Source organism: Nymphaea colorata, chromosome 5, assembly GCF_008831285.2.
Source record: "Nymphaea colorata isolate Beijing-Zhang1983 chromosome 5, ASM883128v2, whole genome shotgun sequence".
Lineage (NCBI taxonomy): Eukaryota > Viridiplantae > Streptophyta > Magnoliopsida > Nymphaeales > Nymphaeaceae > Nymphaea > Nymphaea colorata.
In genome coordinates this window covers 4,328,428-4,346,775 of record NC_045142.1, presented here as the reverse complement: position 1 = coordinate 4,346,775, position 18,348 = coordinate 4,328,428, and the positions used below count along the sequence as shown (strand labels likewise).

At 39.8% G+C, this 18,348-nt stretch overlaps 2 protein-coding genes across 2 annotated transcripts; one reads left to right on the top strand and one right to left on the bottom strand.

Moving 5' to 3' along the window:
- Positions 1 to 2,148: 2,148 nt before the first annotated feature.
- Positions 2,149 to 7,409, top strand: LOC116254483 (UDP-glucuronic acid decarboxylase 1-like). The gene is made up of 9 exons (XM_050077955.1): positions 2,149 to 2,347; positions 2,444 to 2,633; positions 2,811 to 3,381; positions 3,986 to 4,132; positions 4,925 to 5,004; positions 5,626 to 5,709; positions 5,790 to 5,864; positions 6,840 to 6,932; positions 7,015 to 7,409. The coding sequence occupies exons 3-9, from the start codon at positions 2,811 to 2,813 to the stop codon at positions 7,207 to 7,209; spliced, it is 1,245 nt and encodes a 414-aa protein (XP_049933912.1). The 5' UTR covers positions 2,149 to 2,347; positions 2,444 to 2,633; the 3' UTR covers positions 7,210 to 7,409.
- A 1,234-nt stretch (positions 7,410 to 8,643) lies between these two features.
- On the bottom strand, positions 8,644 to 16,076 carry LOC116254201 (spliceosome-associated protein 130 A). Its single transcript, XM_031629400.2, has 3 exons — positions 12,862 to 16,076; positions 9,283 to 9,774; positions 8,644 to 9,176 (listed from the first exon to the last, which is right to left on the bottom strand). Exons 1-3 carry the CDS (start codon positions 15,868 to 15,870, stop codon positions 9,039 to 9,041), a joined length of 3,639 nt encoding a protein of 1,212 aa, XP_031485260.1. The 5' UTR covers positions 15,871 to 16,076; the 3' UTR covers positions 8,644 to 9,038.
- Between the last annotated feature and the right edge of the window lie 2,272 nt (positions 16,077 to 18,348).

Here is an 18,348-nt window from a genome sequence, read left to right as displayed (position 1 = left end):
TTCGACTTTGGAAATGACCAACAATTGAATTTAGATTCGATATACATAAATATCCAATCGAATTCGGATCCACATTTGGACTGGATTCAGTTTAAAATAAATATATACAAGAAAGAATGGTTTCTTTCAGGCCTTGTATATATATATATATATATATATATGTGTGTGTGTGTGTGTGTGTGTGTGCGTGCGCGCTAAAAACACCATGAAGTGACAGTTGATTTTTAGTGATATGTTTTAAATATGTCATGTTCCTTTTATAAATCCAAGGGACTAGGGATGTTAATGAATCTGATTCCAATCACATATGGAACCGAATTACTTTAAAAAGTTGGATGTGGGAAAAATTGACAATCCAATTAGCAAATTGGAACGATTTTGCATTTAAAGAAATGACACTAAATCGCATTCAAATTCAGATTCGATTTTTAAATAGATAACTCATTGAATTTCCTATGTCCTATATTCATACATTTTGAAAGCTAATTTTAGTATACAAATATGTGGATGGTTTTGGCTATGCATTTAAAAGTCAAATATGGAATGCATTTAAAAGTCAAATTTGGAAGCAGTTGTCAATTTAAAAGAAAGATTAGGATTCGGTTAAGAATTTAAAAGTCATCCAAATTTTGAATTTAAATTCAGGTTTGGATATGGTATTGACTTTTCTTCATTCGCAATCAATAAGTCCCAGCTTGCCGGCAACACGTAAGGGTCGGTATCGGGCCAGGCCGGGCCGGCCCGGTAAGGTCTGGCCCGATCGGGGCCGTCGGGCCGGTCAACCCGGGCCCGGCCCGATAACCCGGGTCTCGACCCGACCGGTTTAAAAATAAAAAATAATTTTTTAATTATAAAATATTTTTTTTAAAATATAAAATATATTTGTTAATAATAAATATATATTATTATAACAAAAAAAATTTAAAAAAATATTTTTTTAATCTTAAACGAACCAAATCGGGCAGGGCCCGGCCCGGCCAGATGCCCAGGCCAAGTAACACGGTCAACATGTTGGGGCTTCCTTGCTTGCCATATCTCGTGATATCTATAATATGCTTCCGCTGCTCCGCATTGGTTTCATCATATGACTTACATGTTCACCCAACTTAATAGAAACTGACCTATTAATTTCTGCCATTCAATCCAGAGGTAATATTTTTTATGTTAATGAAATAATACAGTTGCTCTTGAAAACAAAATGAGGAGGAAAGAAAAAAAAGCATGCAGCTAGGCTGTGATAATTCATTTTAATGAAATAATACAATTGCTCTTGAAACCAAAAATAGTTGATTGAAAAAAAAAAGAAAACAAGCTACCAGGGTGTGCATGAGAAACGATGTAGAAAACTTTGTAGACAAAAAGAACTAAAAGTTGTACTCAAAAGTACTATAGCTTATGATTATTATCAAATGTAAGGGAGTGTTTGAATGACACTCAAAAAACTTGGTTTTGTGAAAACGTGATCAAAAACTCGGTTTTGTAAACTTGGTTTGGAAGTTTGGATGACAAGTGAAAAACTTGGTTTAGTTTTACCTGAAAAACCTGGTGAGAAGCAAGTTTTTCAGGTCCTTCATGAAAGCCTGGTTTTGCCAAAACCAGGTTTTAGCAAAAACCCAGTCTCAATGTCATCCAAACATTATTGAATTGGTGTTATGAGGCAAAACCAGGTTTAGGTTGTCAGTCAAATACCCCCCAAGTATTTTATGCATTATATTGAACACACATGATTTGAAAGACTTACAAATGAGCACGTTGATATGCTTTTGAGGATTATGTGTTGATTCTAGACATTTTTACATGGTAAATGGTAGTAGTTGCATTAATGCAAATTGAATGATGTACTATAAGGATCAGCCACATCTCAGCAGCCTTAAATCCTGGGGCAGGGAGGTAAGGGGGACTATGGGATGAAACGATTAAGATCAATTGAAAAAGTGTTGGAATTTCACATATGTGATCACCGTTCATGCGTTAATCAAAGCAACATAAACAATGAATTTGTTCTGTTAACGGGTCAGTTGATTGTAAGTCAATGACGCTAGCTTGAAGATTTCGCAAGGGTGCCAACTCGACGAAAGTTGAAGACTTCACGAGATTTTGTGTGGTGATGTAAATTGTAGTGTGTATTTAGCGTTTAGCCGGAGCAAAGGCGGCTTGTGGTTTTGCGCGTCCAAGAAGACCACGCGGTCACAGTGTCTCATGCATTATAAATCAGATTGAAGCCGCCCATCTGTGCATTTTTTAAACTGTTTCCCATGATAAAAGAATCCGCTTCACACCATTGAAAGGGGTAAGAAATCGTTAGAGACCAACTCACCGCGTAAACGATAGGGATCTGTCGTCTGAGGTACGTTCCATCTGAGATCTCTTCATTTCTGGAAGAAATTCCGAACACCCACATAGCTTTTCGGGGCAAATTTTGTAATTCCATTGCGTTTTCAAGATGCCCAGTTCATGATTCGAAGAGGGTGGCAGGAGTTCCGGAGATCTGCTGACGACGCTGTAAGGGCGTTTTAATCGGCCTACCGACGTCTCCAGTCTCCTCCTTTTGTCGGGAGGAAAAGTTTTCCCGCGCCAATTTCGCGATCTCGTTGGGATTTATTCGAGAATTTCGGAGATCCAGCGCTTTACAGGTATGCCCATCACCCTCCATAGCCAAGTTTCTCTGTTTCGCTTGGTGAAACACTCAACCTCCACAGCATTTCTCTAGTCGAAATCGCGATTTTTCTTTCGATTTTGAGCACAACCACATCATGAAACAATTGCACAAGCAATATAGTTCGAGTTACAGAGGTGACGATGAACTGCAGATGCCGCCGCACTCGATCCCTTTCTCCACGAAAACTCAGAAGGCCAGATCATGGCCGAAGTTCTGGTTCAATTATCTATTGAGAGAACAGAGGCTTCTCTTCGTCCTCGTCGGCATGTTGATCGCCTCCACGTTCTTCATGCTTCAACCTAGCGTCTCGAAGCTCGGAGCTGTGGAGAGCCGGCATTCTGTCTACCCATCGGCAGTCACTGGAGTGAACCGTGAAGAGATTGAAGGATACGGCTACGGGGGTTCCGCTATGGTTGCCAAGAACAGGAGGGTGCCTGTTGGGGTGAAGAGCCCGGGAAGGAGGATAGTGGTGACTGGCGGGGCGGGATTTGTCGGCAGTCACCTTGTGGATAGGTTGCTTGACAGAGGCGATAATGTCATAGTTGTGGACAATTTCTTCACTGGTAGGAAGGAGAATGTGGTGCACCATTTTGGCAATCCGAGGTTCGAGCTGATCCGACATGACGTGGTTGAGCCCATTCTTTTGGAGGTCGATCAGATCTATCACCTGGCCTGCCCTGCTTCACCTGTTCACTACAAGTATAATCCCATCAAGACTATCATATCCTTTGCAGTGACTATTATGTTGTCCTATTCTTGTTCCTTATGTTGGCTTGACATGTTTGTTAGAAACTTTGGTGCTAAGTAGCTGCATGCTTCGCAAATTGCAAGTCTTCATTGGATTACGCTTTTTGGTAGAAATTGTGTTTGGATGATATTGTGCTAAATGATTAATGTGCCCTATTGTAGCTTAACCATGTGAGTGAGTCTCTGTGCCTGTGGACTTCTCCATTCTCAATGGCATGTGATGTCTCTTTTCTATGGAGAATGAAAGACTTCAAATAGAGACTTCTGAAATTCCAAAGTAATTTCATAGTTACAGGTTTCTCCTAGGGGGTGGCTGTGTGTGTATGTGTGTGTCTATATATATATATTGATATATACAACACATACATTGGAGGTGAAATCTTCTGGCCATCAGGACATCCATCCAATCACAGCCCCCTGATGGCAATGCATCGGGCAGTGTGCTGTGAGAGGCTGGAGGATTTCTGCTCAAACCTGGACGGAGTAATCCGAGCCTCAATATGTGTATATATTAATTTTATTAGGCTTTATAAGCTTAAATTCGAACTGCATATCATGTGTTTCTTAACTATGTTTACAAGACTAATGTAATGGGGACCCTGAACATGTTGGGCCTGGCAAAGAGAATTGGTGCAAGGTTTCTTTTGACAAGTACCAGTGAGGTTTACGGCGACCCACTTGAGCACCCACAGAAGGAAACATATTGGGGCCATGTCAACCCTATAGGTGAGAGATCTATTTTGCAGGTAACATGTGTATGTACATTAGACAAACACATTCATAGATGAGCCTGTTAATGTTGACTTGATATCGGTGGTGGGACTTCAACCCAGTTTTTATTTCCTTTCGTTCTTTAGACTTTTCATCTTCCACATTGGACTTCATTTCTTCCTTGAAGTTCTTTCTATACATTTCAAACTCCTTTTACCTCCTTATATTTATAATTCAAAATGCTTTTTGCCTGTTTCTATGCTCTTTTTCTGTCACCATAGAGGCTTCCTGATGCTAATAGCAAAGTTTTCTTTAAAAAAACTCAATTTTTGTCAATAAAGGAAAAACATTTGAGAATTTTGAAGGTACAAACGTTAGTGTCTAGGAAACTGAAACTTTAAAGTGAAATTTTGATATATTTCACTTCAGCTATTTGAAATTGGTATGAAAAGTACAAGTTCTTTTTTTAATAATTATATCACTTTAAAGTATTACAATGTTTGGCTGCCATTATTTTTATGTTGCTGATGTTATTTATCTTGACAATGTTTGTACTTCAATTATTTGGAGACATAATAACAATTCAATTTTCTCAGGGAAACTTCCAGTAAAAGTCTAAAATTCTAGAGAAAACTGGGAACACATTCACGCAGTGATATTATTTGTCAATGAATTCAAGCAGGCAGCTAATTTTAAGTTAATAATATTGATTATGAAAGGGAGAAATTCCATTTTCCCTATATTGAGGTGTAGATTCTGCATTGTCTTCATGTTAATTTTGAAGCTTCAAGGGTTTTGGCTGCTTAGGTGTAAGAAGCTGTTATGATGAAGGAAAAAGGACAGCAGAGACTTTGGCAATGGATTACCATCGAGGTGCAAATGTTGAGGTAACAAACCATTATAATGTCTTCCATGAACAGGTCTCCATGATATAGAATCAACATAATCTATTCTATCTTTTATCTTATTGATTTCTACTTGACCTTTACTTGGCAAAGGTGACCAATATTTTGCAGATTACTAAAATGTGGTAGAGGAAATTTTTCATCAATATGTGGTTCTTGATGACTGCTTGTATTGTGCAATTTGTTGCATCATTTTACCATTAGAACAGAATATGTCCATGTTTTTCTTGTTGTTTCCTGTTGCCTTTTCCTTCAAAAGATCTCTCACAAATTAGATGAAGCACTCTTCCGTGTTTTGGAAGTCCAGCAAATTTACTTGTAAGTTTGTCTGTATTATGACTTTTCAACATGCTCCTGGCTCTTTGAATGCAGAACAGTTTGGATTTTTTCTCTTTTTAGTCTTTCATGGCATAGTGGATGGTTTATTGAGATAATAATTTTATTCTTTTCCACTTTTGAAGCTAATAATTGCAAAAGAATTGATGAGTATCCAAAGGAGAAATAAATTTTATAATATCTTTTTGGTGTTTCAAGAAACCAAATTCTGACTTCCCAAATTTTCCTCATAAAATACTTTCTGATCGAAGATTTCTTTATTTTCAGGTACGCATAGCTCGAATTTTCAACACATATGGACCAAGGATGTGTATAGATGATGGACGTGTTGTCAGCAACTTTGTTGCTCAGGTTCATTTCAGTTCACAATATTCGTCTATCATTTCCCTAGATCGTAGATCTCATACTAAGCTGACACTTCTGTTGTTCAGGCCCTCCGTGGGGAGCCAATGACTGTCTATGGTGATGGCAAGCAGACGAGAAGCTTTCAATATGTTTCTGATCTGGTATTCTCCTCTATAAATTTATCAAATGTTTGTCCTTCTTGAGTTGGCTGAGCCTGAAGCATTGTTGTTCTAATCCTCTATTGCTATTTTTGGACAACTGTTGCCTGTTGAATTTGCTGAACCCTGCTGTACAGGGTATTTATTGGAGAATGCAATGCTCTATTTTTAGCAACTTTTAGTTCACATGTTTATTTGCATGAATCCCGCCTATAGTGTAGATTAGATGTACGAGGATAGTGCTTGATGTCTTTCATATTACTTCTATTTTTCTTTATCAATCTGTATGATTTGATTCCAAGTAAGCACATCTATAACCTTGAAACTTAAGGGAATTAAGAAAGTCAAATGCTATTTATCTAGGAAGCTTGCTTCACAGGAAATTGCTTTGGAAGCTCAACTTGAAGCTGGAATGCTTTTATATTAGTCTCGATATTATGAGAAATATCCTTCAAGCATACACAATAAATCACAGGTTACATGCTTTAGCTGAATTACTGCATGCCAGTTATACTATGTTTTTTTATTCATTATCTGCTTACTTTGTAGTAGTCACATGTTCAAATTTTATGATGTGCATTTTAGTTTGGCCTTTGTATCTGTTTTCTGTAAGGTAAATGACATTCTAGACACGAAAAAAATCACTTTATGTGAATGAAAAAGTAAGAAATTTAGTCATTTAATTGTATATGGAATGGTAATTTCGTATGGCATTAAAACAAATCGTCAACTCAAAATAACAAAATTTTCAGTTCACATCTGAAAGATCTTTTATTGCATGTCTTCTGGCAAAGCTGATTGCCATTGGTTCTGATACATTGACCATTTGACTTGGCCATGTCATCCTGGTATCAAAAAACTAAAATATCCCTTATGATCGAAATTATCTGTTCAAAATGGATCTAACTGCTTGGCCACTCTTGAGGCATTTTTCTACTTCACCTTGCTTAAACCTTCTGTGTCTTTAACTATGACTAGGTTGATGGATTAATTCGGCTAATGGAAGGGGAGCACGTTGGTCCTTTCAACTTGGGTAACCCTGGAGAGTTCACCATGCTAGAACTCGCTGAGGTTTGTCACTGGAAAATGGCATCTTTGATTCATCTTCTCTTGGTTTCATCTTATTCAGTACAAAATTGTCTGCTAATTGCAGGTTGTGAAGGAGATTGTAGATCCCAGCGCCAAAATTGTATTTAAACCAAATACTGCAGACGACCCTCACAAAAGGAAACCGGATATAAGTAAAGCAAAGGAACTGTTGAACTGGGAACCAAAGGTCCCGCTGAAGGAAGGACTACCCTTGATGGTGACTGATTTTCGGAAGCGTGTCATGAATGATGACAATTGATAGTCAATAAAAGGGATATGAGCATTATTATTTTTCCGTCTGTCCTGTATAATAGCAAGCATCTCTAGCTACCTATTCGTGTTCAAAATTCATAGCATTATAGGAGTTAGCCCTACACTTAGCTAAATCATTGTCGATTGCAGATATGATCGATTTCTTGTGAAATCTTCCTTAAACTATAAATGTAACTTTTTCATGCCCTCAGGCCTCAGCTGCCCCCTTTTTCGTACTCTTCACATCATCTTTAGATGTGAATATTTCAATTCTTAGCAACTTGTCTTTCGGCAGTTTCTTCATTCCCATGGTCTGCGGTTCTACTGTTCCGTTTTTCACCTTAACAGAAGGCAATACGGTACAGCGAAGCTTCAAGGACGGGGGTTCGCCCATTTAGGCTTCTAGAAATTCAGATTGCATTTAGTAGTATAATCGATGAAGCTTGGTACAGAAAATTATTTGAAGAAAATATTTAATTAGGCCGTCCTGCCTCCAAGTTCAGTTACATTGCTGCCGTGGATATTGCATCATTTCTCTTTCACCCATGTAGTCCTCCCTTTCAAAGTCAATTGCTGCATCTGGGTTTCAGAAACGAATCATAAAAGATCAGTTTAATATTTAAATTACTGAGTCTCACTTCCATGATTAAATGATGAGAAGAACAATCGAAATTATTTTTAAATATCAGATAACTGCCGCTGATAAAGAAACGATGGTCAGATTTTGATATTTTCGCTTACCAATTATACACAAGGAACCGAGTCGGGACACATCATCGCTTGCACAGGAAAAGAGGCGGACGGCAGCAGGAGTGCTTCAAGAATCGAAAAGTTCCAGACGGACATGATCTACCGGTTGACTAAAAGTAGAAGAGATGACGGCAGCTATTTACCGGACTTGCTTCAAGAATCAAAAACCAAAAAACGATGGCATAATTTTATCTGGCTGATTAAAAACTACAGATGATGAATTCACAATGTGGGAAGATACGGCAGTTATCAACGTAACTGTGGACGGGAATACAGGAATCGTACCGGCAACAAACTCCAGAATCGGACCCCTATCAAATATCAGTCAGCTGAGGGTCTGCGTTCGTTAATACAGTACCGGCAACAAACTCCAGAATCGGACCCCTATCAAATATCAGTCAGCTGAGGGTCTGCGTTCGTTAATACAGCCCCGTATCAACTAATACAGGAATCAAACAGCACTATCCTTAAATAAAAATGTCGCCAATACAAGCCGAACCACCGTCGCATCACAAACTGGGTCTGATGTTTTAGGCGTGCACTTCTGAAGTCCAAAGTCATGTTTCTAATACAAGTTCTCAATCAACTTCCTGTACTACCTAATCAAAAACACATAGGTGTAGTTGTAACGAGACTGAAGACTTAAACACTCAATTTAATCAATCAGAAAGCAAAAATAACTAAATTGAAGTTGAAATAATAGCATAGCAAGCTGCAAGATTGATTAAAAGCTACATCCGAAAAATAGACAGCTTGTCAGGATACTAGTGGTAAGATGATACATTATGACATTATGATCTCAGAAGCAGCCATTAAACAATGACATTTGCCAAAAGAGCCACCAGGGCGTCTTTGCAGAGGCGCCAGCCAACCACCAGTCACCACCTCAAAGGCCCAAGTTGCAAAAGCCTTCCAACTGCCAAAAAAACACCAGATAGTTACTCTTCAAAGCTTTCAGTTTTTTCTCCCAAGGTGCTTGGAGTTTTGCTTTTGTTGGTAGCATAATGAGCAATGTTACCCCGAACCACCAGTGTGTTGGAAGAACGATTGGATGTAAATAAACAACAATCGATCTGCATTAACCCTTCAAATAATTTTATTTCTAATATCTTCCAATTTTTTTAGAATCTCTCCCGGAGTTCTATCCAACTCGTCTGCTATCTTCCTCTGCAAATCAGGAGCTAATGCTGGAAATTGTTCACATAGATCCCCATCAATCACATCCTGCACATGCACCGCCCCATATATCAGGTTAGTCATGGAACTAGAACATTGGGAGGTCAAGAAAGCAGTAATTCAAAGAAATGAAGTGTCACTGTCAGCAAAGTACCTTGACAGGGAAATAGGCAGATCTGTAGGCCATGTGATCTCGACCGCAAAGTGGTGGGTGCTCCTGCCTCATGTGCATCTCCAAGTGAGAGAAGAAGTCTACATCCTCCCTTGACGTGAATGGAAGAAAAGCCCCTAGGCTACCCATCACGGTGCCATATATAATGCACTCGCCACCACCAGGTATGAGCGATGCCTTCTGCAAGCACGTGACAACATCCCCAACATGGAACTGAACAATTTCTTCAACCTTGTTGGGAGCCCCATTCAACTTGCCCTGCTCCCACTTAATCTTACCACCAGTAGGGTCTTCCTCAATCTCATCGGACACATCTTGAGGCAATCTTACAAAGTATATATTTCCAAATTTGTCAGCACCAGCCATAGTGTCAAAATCTACATGGTGGGATGCAGTCAACCACCGTGGAACTGAGTCATCTGCAAATATATACAGCTGATTCTCATCCCTTCTATATTTCACATAATGGAATGACTGCAAGAGGACAACTCAAGTTAGTCATAAAAGAAAACAAAAAAAAAAATCCACTCTTCAATGCCCCCACGCCCACCCCCCTCCTCCCAAAAAGAAAGATTGACAATGCCAGTAGAAGGTAATAAAATAACATCAGTCAGACTAAACTTGCAGGTAGAATTCCAGGTTTAACCATACTTCCATAACAGGATGCTGAAACGTTCAATGATAAAAAAGCTATATCACGTTTACAAAACAAGTGCAAAAGTTTGGGTGACTGAAGGTTCATGTGGTCAATAACAAAAACAAACACGCTCAATAACCATATCGCTGAATCTCCATATGCTTAGCCAACAACATGTAGCCAACAAGTATAGCATAAGCAAAGAAAAAAATTGCCATAACCACATGCCTACACACATAACATATGATTCGTAAACATATGAAAAGGCCAAAAAGGATATCATATAATGGCACTCCCACGGTCCATTAGGTGGCAATTCACATGCTTGTATTGTGCTGATTTGAAGGACGTGTTCAAGAACCAAAGCAGATACAGTTCCAACCAATGTTGTCAAAAAGAAAAAAGGTAAAGCACTAGGCCCCTTCCGTATAACCTCTACCTTGTGAATCTTTAAAATTATATGCTCTATATATAAACATAACAAAAGAAAGCTAGAAAGAAAGACACTACAAACACGTAAATCCAACTATGTGAGAAGACTACTTTTAAATTTGAACAAAGTGCAACACAAATAACCACCAAGTTTCAACTAGTAAAATTATATAGAACATTCAGTAGCTTAAAGTGGACCTAATTAATAATGCCCTCGAAAGTATCCAAACACATGAAAGTGTCACATTATGTTAGCTGAACTACGATATGTTTTACATCACCAATTCAAAAGTAGGCTCAATATGTCAATTTAAATTGAACTTGGAAAACCTAGATTTGACTCCGAAATTGGCATTTTCATCCCTACTTATAAAGTTTTAATTTAGACATTGAAAGAATGAGATGATCAAACAGCAAACCCTCTCTCAAAAATTAAGTAACGTTCAAATTTCAGCTACATCTGAATCCTCAGGATTGAAATTCAAGTTCAAGATATTAACTTTCAATATCCCAAGTTTTCTGAAAAGTTAACAATTTCCAGACTAAAAAGGATCCTTGATATTTTAAATTGTAGAAAAACAAATAGATAAAATAATGCTCATGCATAACAGGATTGGTCAGCCAGATCATTTACTTGTGTTGTCTATATATATAAATATATATATATATATAGAGAGAGAGAGAGGGGTGGGGGAGAGAGAGAGAACCTGCAGGCAGAGATAGACGTCCCAATCTCCTCTCAATTTAATTCACCAATGGAATAAGTACAATGAAAGAGCACCAAATGCATGGTAAGAATGGTCAGCCAAACCATTTATGTAGAGAGACAGAATCTGCAGGACGGATGGTCATGGTTCCCTATTGTTCCCTTCTAGACTTGAACAAGAGAAGCCCCACATAGGTTAACTAATGAGAACTGCTACGTGACTCTCGATCATTCATAATGCCCCCAGGTTTAGAGGATAAGTTGACATAAATGGAAGAATCTTGAACAAAGAGAAGGCAAGATGAGAAGCTGAGGCCTTTTCAACTAATGAAGGCTTGAACTGCAAGAGGCTTGAACAGCACTGAGATATATTTCTGCCTTTCTTATGTTTGAGCACCAGCTACAGAATACTGGATACTGCAACTAAACAAGGGCTGATTACCTTTCATAACATGCTTGCACTAGATGAATGTTAAGTAAAAATAGATTATAAATCTCATAGTCAATTTTAGTCTATTAATGTTATATTTGTATAAAAAGGAAGAAGGCCCCTTGTAAGCTCAATCGAACAGTTATTCATCATGCTTATGAATCAAAGTTCATTGAAGTGACTAGGGTCTGGCTAACACAAATATTCTAAAATTTGGCTACTTCACAACAAATTCCAGTAGACAATATATTACAGCTTGCACCAAATAGTTCAGCACGACTCTTTCATCAACAGTGAAATTCTTGTCTCCTTCCTTTTGGTGATTTGGCCTACTTAGGATTCTAGAGGTGTCCAACCAGTTAAACCAACAAGACGCTCGACATCAGTTTGAAGTTTTCCATTAGAAAAAGTCATGCACAATGTCCGACGACATAAGAGGTGCTTGATGCCAAGTAAAGAGCTGGCTCATAATAAACTCTAACCAAAAGGTCAGTAAGTGGCCTACCCTTGTCAGCCAACTCTAGTATATAGGATAACTTTGAAGGGAAACGGAGAATAGCTTCCTCAAAAGTCAAAACCTTTGTCAAATAAAGAGCAACCATCTACAATGATATATTATATGTTGACTCTTGTTTAAGACCTATCCAAGTAGGTCCAAACTCTGGATTCGCCACTATGTTTCACATAACGTAAGCACAAGGGAAAAACTACTTTTCACTCTTAAAGCTCCACAAGCCTAGTCCTGCCTGTTTAATCCTCAGAAGTCCTTTACTCCAATCCACAACCCATCTAAAGAACAGAGTACAATACATCCTTGTTGCAAAAATATTATTTTCAAAGTTGTAGAATATAGTGACAAAGCCCAACAGTTTATTATGTAAATCTATCTACTATCTACTAGGTAACTAAGTCTCATATCATATGGCAACTAAATACCTGTAATGAAAGCTACATCAGCACAGACTGTTCATATCAAGGATCTAAGATAAATAAGCATCTAGAATGTCCATAAATTAAGAAAAAAGTTCCTTGTTTGATAGCCTAGTTACTAAAAACTACATCAGCAGTAAGGCCAGAAGTCGTACATCTCAAGTTTATAATGTAAATAAGAACATAAGCATCTAGAACTAGAAGATTTATAAATTAAGCAACAAGTTCCTCCTTTAATGGCCTACTTACTAAAAGTACATCAGCAGTAAGGCTAAGTTGTATGTCTCAAGTTTATAATGCAAATAGGAACAAGAGGATGCCAGCTGAAAAACTTCTTTACGGACAATAATAATTATTATGCACTTCAAAGCACAACCTCTGGAAGAATATCATCTAAGAAAATGCTATGTTGAACAGTAGCCATACCTCTTGGATGTCACCAACATAAATCCGATCTCTGTATGTGTTAATTGAGATAATTGTATTAGGGAATAGCTTATTCTCACACTTCCTTAGCAGCTTCCTCTTTCCCAAGTCATAGACTCTGAGCACAGGCCCAATACCAGCTAGTAAACGACCTTGAAACTGGCACAAGGCAAGAGGAATTCCATCCACAGGCGTCTTATGTAACAGTTCAAGTGATTTTCCATCGTCCAAGAACCTATAAATGTGAATGAATCCTGCCATAAAATTCTTTTTGGGACAAAACTGCAAACCTTTCGCTGTCCCAACAGCCAATAGCGTGCCGTATTCCTTATCATGAAAATTCACAGTACAAACGCTAAATGCAGCTTCATTATCCTGGAGCTCCAACAGACAGGTTGTATTGCCACTCTTTGGCTCGAGAACCCTGATGCATGATGCCCACTTACCTGACTCTGCTTTAGGATAACCATACTGCTCATCAGGAAGAGGATCCTCCTTTTCCTCATCGTCACCATTCTCCATTTGCTCAGTGTTAGCATTTCCATTACCCTCTCCCATTGCCTCCAAGCATTCTTTGCGAGCAGCTTCCCGCTCCTCAGCAGCAAAAGCTCCCTGGTCGCTCTCAATCATCACCAAGAGTTTCTTTTTTGGATGAAGAACAAATTTCCTTGGTGTATATCTCAAAGGAATTGCCGTCTCGTTGAATGTCTCCCCCAACCTCTCAATAGTGAACACTCTCAATGCATCTCCAGCCACAGCCACCACACCCTCAGCACATTGATCTGATGAAAAGGAAGCTGCATACTCAAGAGTCTCGTAAGAAAGAGGAGTCAGTAAGAAGTGACCCTGGTGAATGTATCCCAGCCACGGCCTACTTGAAAGGCAGAGCATCGCCCTTCTCCCTCTCACCATTGCTGAAAAAAGCTTTGGTGCTCGCAACCCCAAGAACCGAGATCTTGTATCAGACAATTGCCCAGTTACCATATCAACCACTGTCCTAAAAAGGACCCCATTCTGCAACCCTGCATTCAGAAACACACTGGCCGGACGATCAGCACCATCCTCTCCACCAACAGAGGCCTGAACCTCAAGCAACAGAAGCGACTCTGGCGCAGATGAAACGCTCTGAACACTCAGAACCTGCATACAGTCATCGGGGTCAAGTGAAAGAATCCGAATTGTGTTGTCATACGATCCAACTGCAAGAAACCTTGACCTCTGCCTCCCTTCCGGTACTGGTGCGATGTCCAAGCAAGCAACATCACCTGACATTTCGTGCTTCTCGACCTCCATCAACTGACCAGTGAGATCCATCTCGAAATATATGAGTTCCCCACCACTCAGTGCGATTACCACCTGCAACCGGTTCGATCCAACCTTCACAATTGTTTTTTTTCCTGGAGTCTTCCACTCGTTAATCCTCCCGTCCTCCCTGATATGCCTGATTCCATTCGGATGAACCTGCATAAGAGAATCATCTCCCAGCAACGAGACCGCCAAAGAAGGTGTCGTATCTAGAAACCCGCTGTCGCTAACTTCCTCCACAGTCTCTCCAATAGAAAGAACCAGAGTAGCATTTGCGAAGGAGACCACAATGTAGGCATCAAACTCATCGTTCACATTCTTCTTCACTGTCCACACGGCACTGGGAACACCAGGCAACTGTGAAACAGCCATCTCACTGATAGCAAGTCCAGGTCGGAGAATTCGCATCGAAGAGCGAGGCCCCCGACCACAGAGTGCAAAAATTTGAGGCGTCTCCTCTTCAAACAGATTGATGACTTTCATATCCATGATGGGCATCAAGCTCTCCACCTGGTCGATCTGCCCCAGGTTCTTAAGGCCCCTCGGCTGGAAGAACACGGGCTGGAACCCTTCTTCTGTCTCCATAAGCGTAGCTGACGACGACTCCACATCAGGGTCCTCCCCAATTGCCTTAAATTGATAGAGAGCATGGTTACCAAACTCGGAGGCCGCGAAAAGGAACCCAGAGCGCAGCAGGCACATCGACGTCGTCACCGGGATTGTGTCGAAATACTTAATCTTGAGCTCGCTCACCTGGTCGTTCTGGTGCACCAGGGTAACCTTGAAGATGTCCCCATACTCGGTCTGTAGTAGGAAGAAGAAGATGGTCTTCTGCCTGTGGGTGGCCACGGAAACAACCAGGACACCGCGCTCGGCCGGGAGATCTGCCCGCCGGGGAATAACCGCACGAACGTCCGGGTGTCCCTGGTTCTTGTAGATAACGAAGTTCTCCGCACAAACGAGTATTCCACCGGGGCCCTCGCCGCCTCCGGGGACAGTGACAAGCAAATTGGCGCCATTGTCGATGGGCTCAGACCACTTCCGGGAGACGTGGTTCAAGCCGAGGTCGAGCTCGTAGAAAGTGAGGTGCTTCTGGGCGTCGTTGGCAGCCTGACCGGACGGATCCTGATCCGCCTCGGAGTAATCGAGCTCAATCGCGGCGAAAACCGGATTATCGAAGCCACAATCGACGGCGGCGATCGAGTAGACGAGCGTGTGAGACTTGTGGGCCTCAAGAGGGGAGGAGATGGTGAGGCGGGCGGCAGTATCACGGTTGAGAACGTAGACAAGCTTCTGCTTCTCGCAGGCGCCGATCATGACGGCACGCCCTTTGGGATCGACGGCGAGGAACTGGCCGGGGACGATGCGCCGGCAGCCGGACTTTCCGAAGGTCTCCTGGTGGACCTTGTCGAAGGCGTTCCTTTCCTTGTTATACTCGAGAATGACGATGCGGCCGGAATCCGAGCCAACAACAACGTAGTCCTTCTGGGACCCGGTGAGGCGAAACTGTGCGAGGGAGCGAACGGCGCCAAAGACCTCGACAGAGAGGATGGTCTGGAGCTTTCCGGTATCATCAGGGCGAAGGAGGTCGAGGACCTTTCCCCTCGCCACCACGATTTCCTGCGTCTTCCCACCGACGAAGCTGCCGTGCGTCGCGCAGACAACGCCCGTCGCCCTCTGCAGCGTCAGGCTGTAGAGATACATCTCCGCTCCTCCCTCCTTCTCTTCTTCTTCTTCTTCTTCTTCTTCTTCCTTAGTGGTGCTTCCCTCCTTTCGTCTTCCTGGGGAGATCCGAAGTGGATTTTTTTTAGGGTTTAGGGTTTCAAGAAAAGGAGGGAAAATGGAGGGACTGGAGTTTCAGAGAAGAGAGGGAGAGAGGAATGAGGAAGATGCCCTAAGAATCGGGATATGGAAATGGATCGGGTTCAAACCAGCATCCGATTTATAGCAAAATAGGGATTTTTTCAAATTCAGCACCGCCTTCTAGGGAAATTGACAATCTCGTCCTCACTTTTTGTTTTAAGTGTTTGGATTTGGTTTTTTCGTAACGAATGACCTTTGGGTATAAGCTTTTCAACTTGGTACCCTTTCTATGTTTTTTGTATCCTTAGGTCTAAATTTAACTTGATGAATTTACTTTTTATTTTTTCCAATAAATAATATGAATATCCCTAAAGTTAACTTGATGAATTTGCTTTTTATTTTTTCAATAAATAATATGAATGTTCCTAGGAAAGAGGAAATGAACAATTTGTCAAGAAAGAATGTGAGTAATTTTTTGAACTCGTTTTTTGAGTTCATAATTACTTAAATTGCAAACAACAATTGAAGTAAAAAGTAGAGTTTCTTACGTAGAAGTACAAATATTAGAACTGTCGAGTACAATAAAGACGTTGAAGAATGCATGAAAATATATATATTTAAGCTTTAGCTGTAAATTCGTAAATGTTTTTTTTTTTTTTGAATTATTACTAAAAATATGCCCGTAAAAAAGAGATTTCTTCACCGCAAACAACCAACCATTTTCATAAAAAAAAAATTTGTGTACGGGTATTATAAGTAAAGAATTTTTCGAGTATGACAAAGTATATCTCTAAAATATTTTGATGAATTTTTAAAACATTTAAAACATTTAATAAATCCTGAAAATTATAAAAAAAATAAAAATTAATAAAAATATGAAAAAAATATTAAAAAACGCATATATTATACTCGTTTTATATTTTTTAGCATTTCTTAAAAAAACATGTTTTATGCCCGTATTATACCTGTTTTTTATTTGTTGGCGTTTTTTTTAAACACGTTTTTTTTACGTTTTATACGGCTGACTTGTTTTTCATATGTTATACACGTTTTTTTCAAAAATTTCGAATAAAACGCTTTTGCATTTTCTTCAAATCCAAACCTTGTTCTTGAATCTACATGCAAATATAACCCATAAAGTTGAAGCTCAAATTTACAAGGACGAGTGGAACTTGTGTGTGAGTTCGAGTCTTATTACTTGAGTTCCCATCAGACCTCGATGTGTTCCACTTCTATTTGATCAACTTTGATGATATGGGATATGATTTATGTGGTTGTTTCATCCAAGTTTGCCCAATTCATTATTTGATAACTGGTCCAGCACATGGACATGACGTTATATGATTCTAAAAACGATGCCCATGAAAATCTCTATGTTTTTATCCCAGAAAAGTAAGAATTAGATTGAATTTATTTAATCAAATTTGATGAGATATGTTTACAACTTTCTTGCCCAACAGGAACTTACTTATAGACAGGGGCGGAGCTAGGATTTTTTTCAGGGGCAGGCCAAACCATCCGCGGGTCGGGCCAAGAGGAGCGACGGTATGGCCAAGAGAAGCGATGGGTCGGGCCAAACTAAAAATATTTGATTTTTTACATATAAAACCCCCCCTGCTTATAGATAGTAGTATTCTAGGTCTTCACTAAATCCCAACTGCCCCGGCAAGGTTTTATCATGTGTTTAAACACTTAGGTTTTCAAACTAAAAACCTCAAAACCATTTTCTACCATGAACACTGATCCGGTCTACCAACCCTATTTATGGAGGTTATCGGAACTGACATGTGATCCCATGTCTGGTATTTGAAACTTGGATCTTCAGGATCTGGGATCCGAGATCATATCTTCTCTTATCTTAAATCAAACCCCCTTGATCTTAAATCAGACCTTTTTTTCAAAGCAAGAAAAGAAACTAAATATTTGAAGTGGGATTTTTAAGTCTAATCTAAAATTCTTAATTTGATGAATTATGGATTTTGCCCTGAATTTTTTTACCACATCAACACATGCATACCACATCAGATCAAATGGATGTTAAATATGAACTAATCAAATGCCTCCTGAAATATTATGTTATGTGTAGTGTAGTTAGTTCGTCGGGTGTGCAGTTGGGACTATCTCAGTTCAATTCTCATGAGTGCTATTCTCGTGTGTAGCACCAAGTTGTTGGTGCAGTGTTTCATTATGAAGCTCCGAAGCAACCATGGACCCTAGAGGTAAGGGTGGGTTCAGCTTGTGGGAGGTTATCACTTACCTATCCCATAGATGTAATCTATTCAAAACGAAATTGTAAAATCAAAGATGGTTTACACCCGCTGGGCTGCCAAGAATGTGATTCTATTCCATTCCTGTTGCATTTAAATTACTCAGATGATT

Excerpts from the sequence above, each read along its gene's own strand:
- LOC116254201 (XM_031629400.2), bottom strand. The coding sequence starts at position 15,870 with ATGTATCTCTACAGCCTGACGCTGCAGAGGGCGACGGGCGTTGTCTGC. Across the intron at positions 9,775-12,861 it reads ATGTTGGTGACATCCAAGAG|TCATTCCATTATGTGAAATA; the intron begins GTATGGCTACTG and ends GTCCTCTTGCAG. Across the intron at positions 9,177-9,282 it reads CTGCCTATTTCCCTGTCAAG|GATGTGATTGATGGGGATCT; the intron begins GTACTTTGCTGA and ends GTGCATGTGCAG.
- LOC116254483 (XM_050077955.1), top strand. The coding sequence starts at position 2,811 with ATGCCGCCGCACTCGATCCCTTTCTCCACGAAAACTCAGAAGGCCAGA. Across the intron at positions 3,382-3,985 it reads TAATCCCATCAAGACTATCA|AGACTAATGTAATGGGGACC; the intron begins TATCCTTTGCAG and ends ACTATGTTTACA. Across the intron at positions 5,005-5,625 it reads ATCGAGGTGCAAATGTTGAG|GTACGCATAGCTCGAATTTT; the intron begins GTAACAAACCAT and ends CTTTATTTTCAG.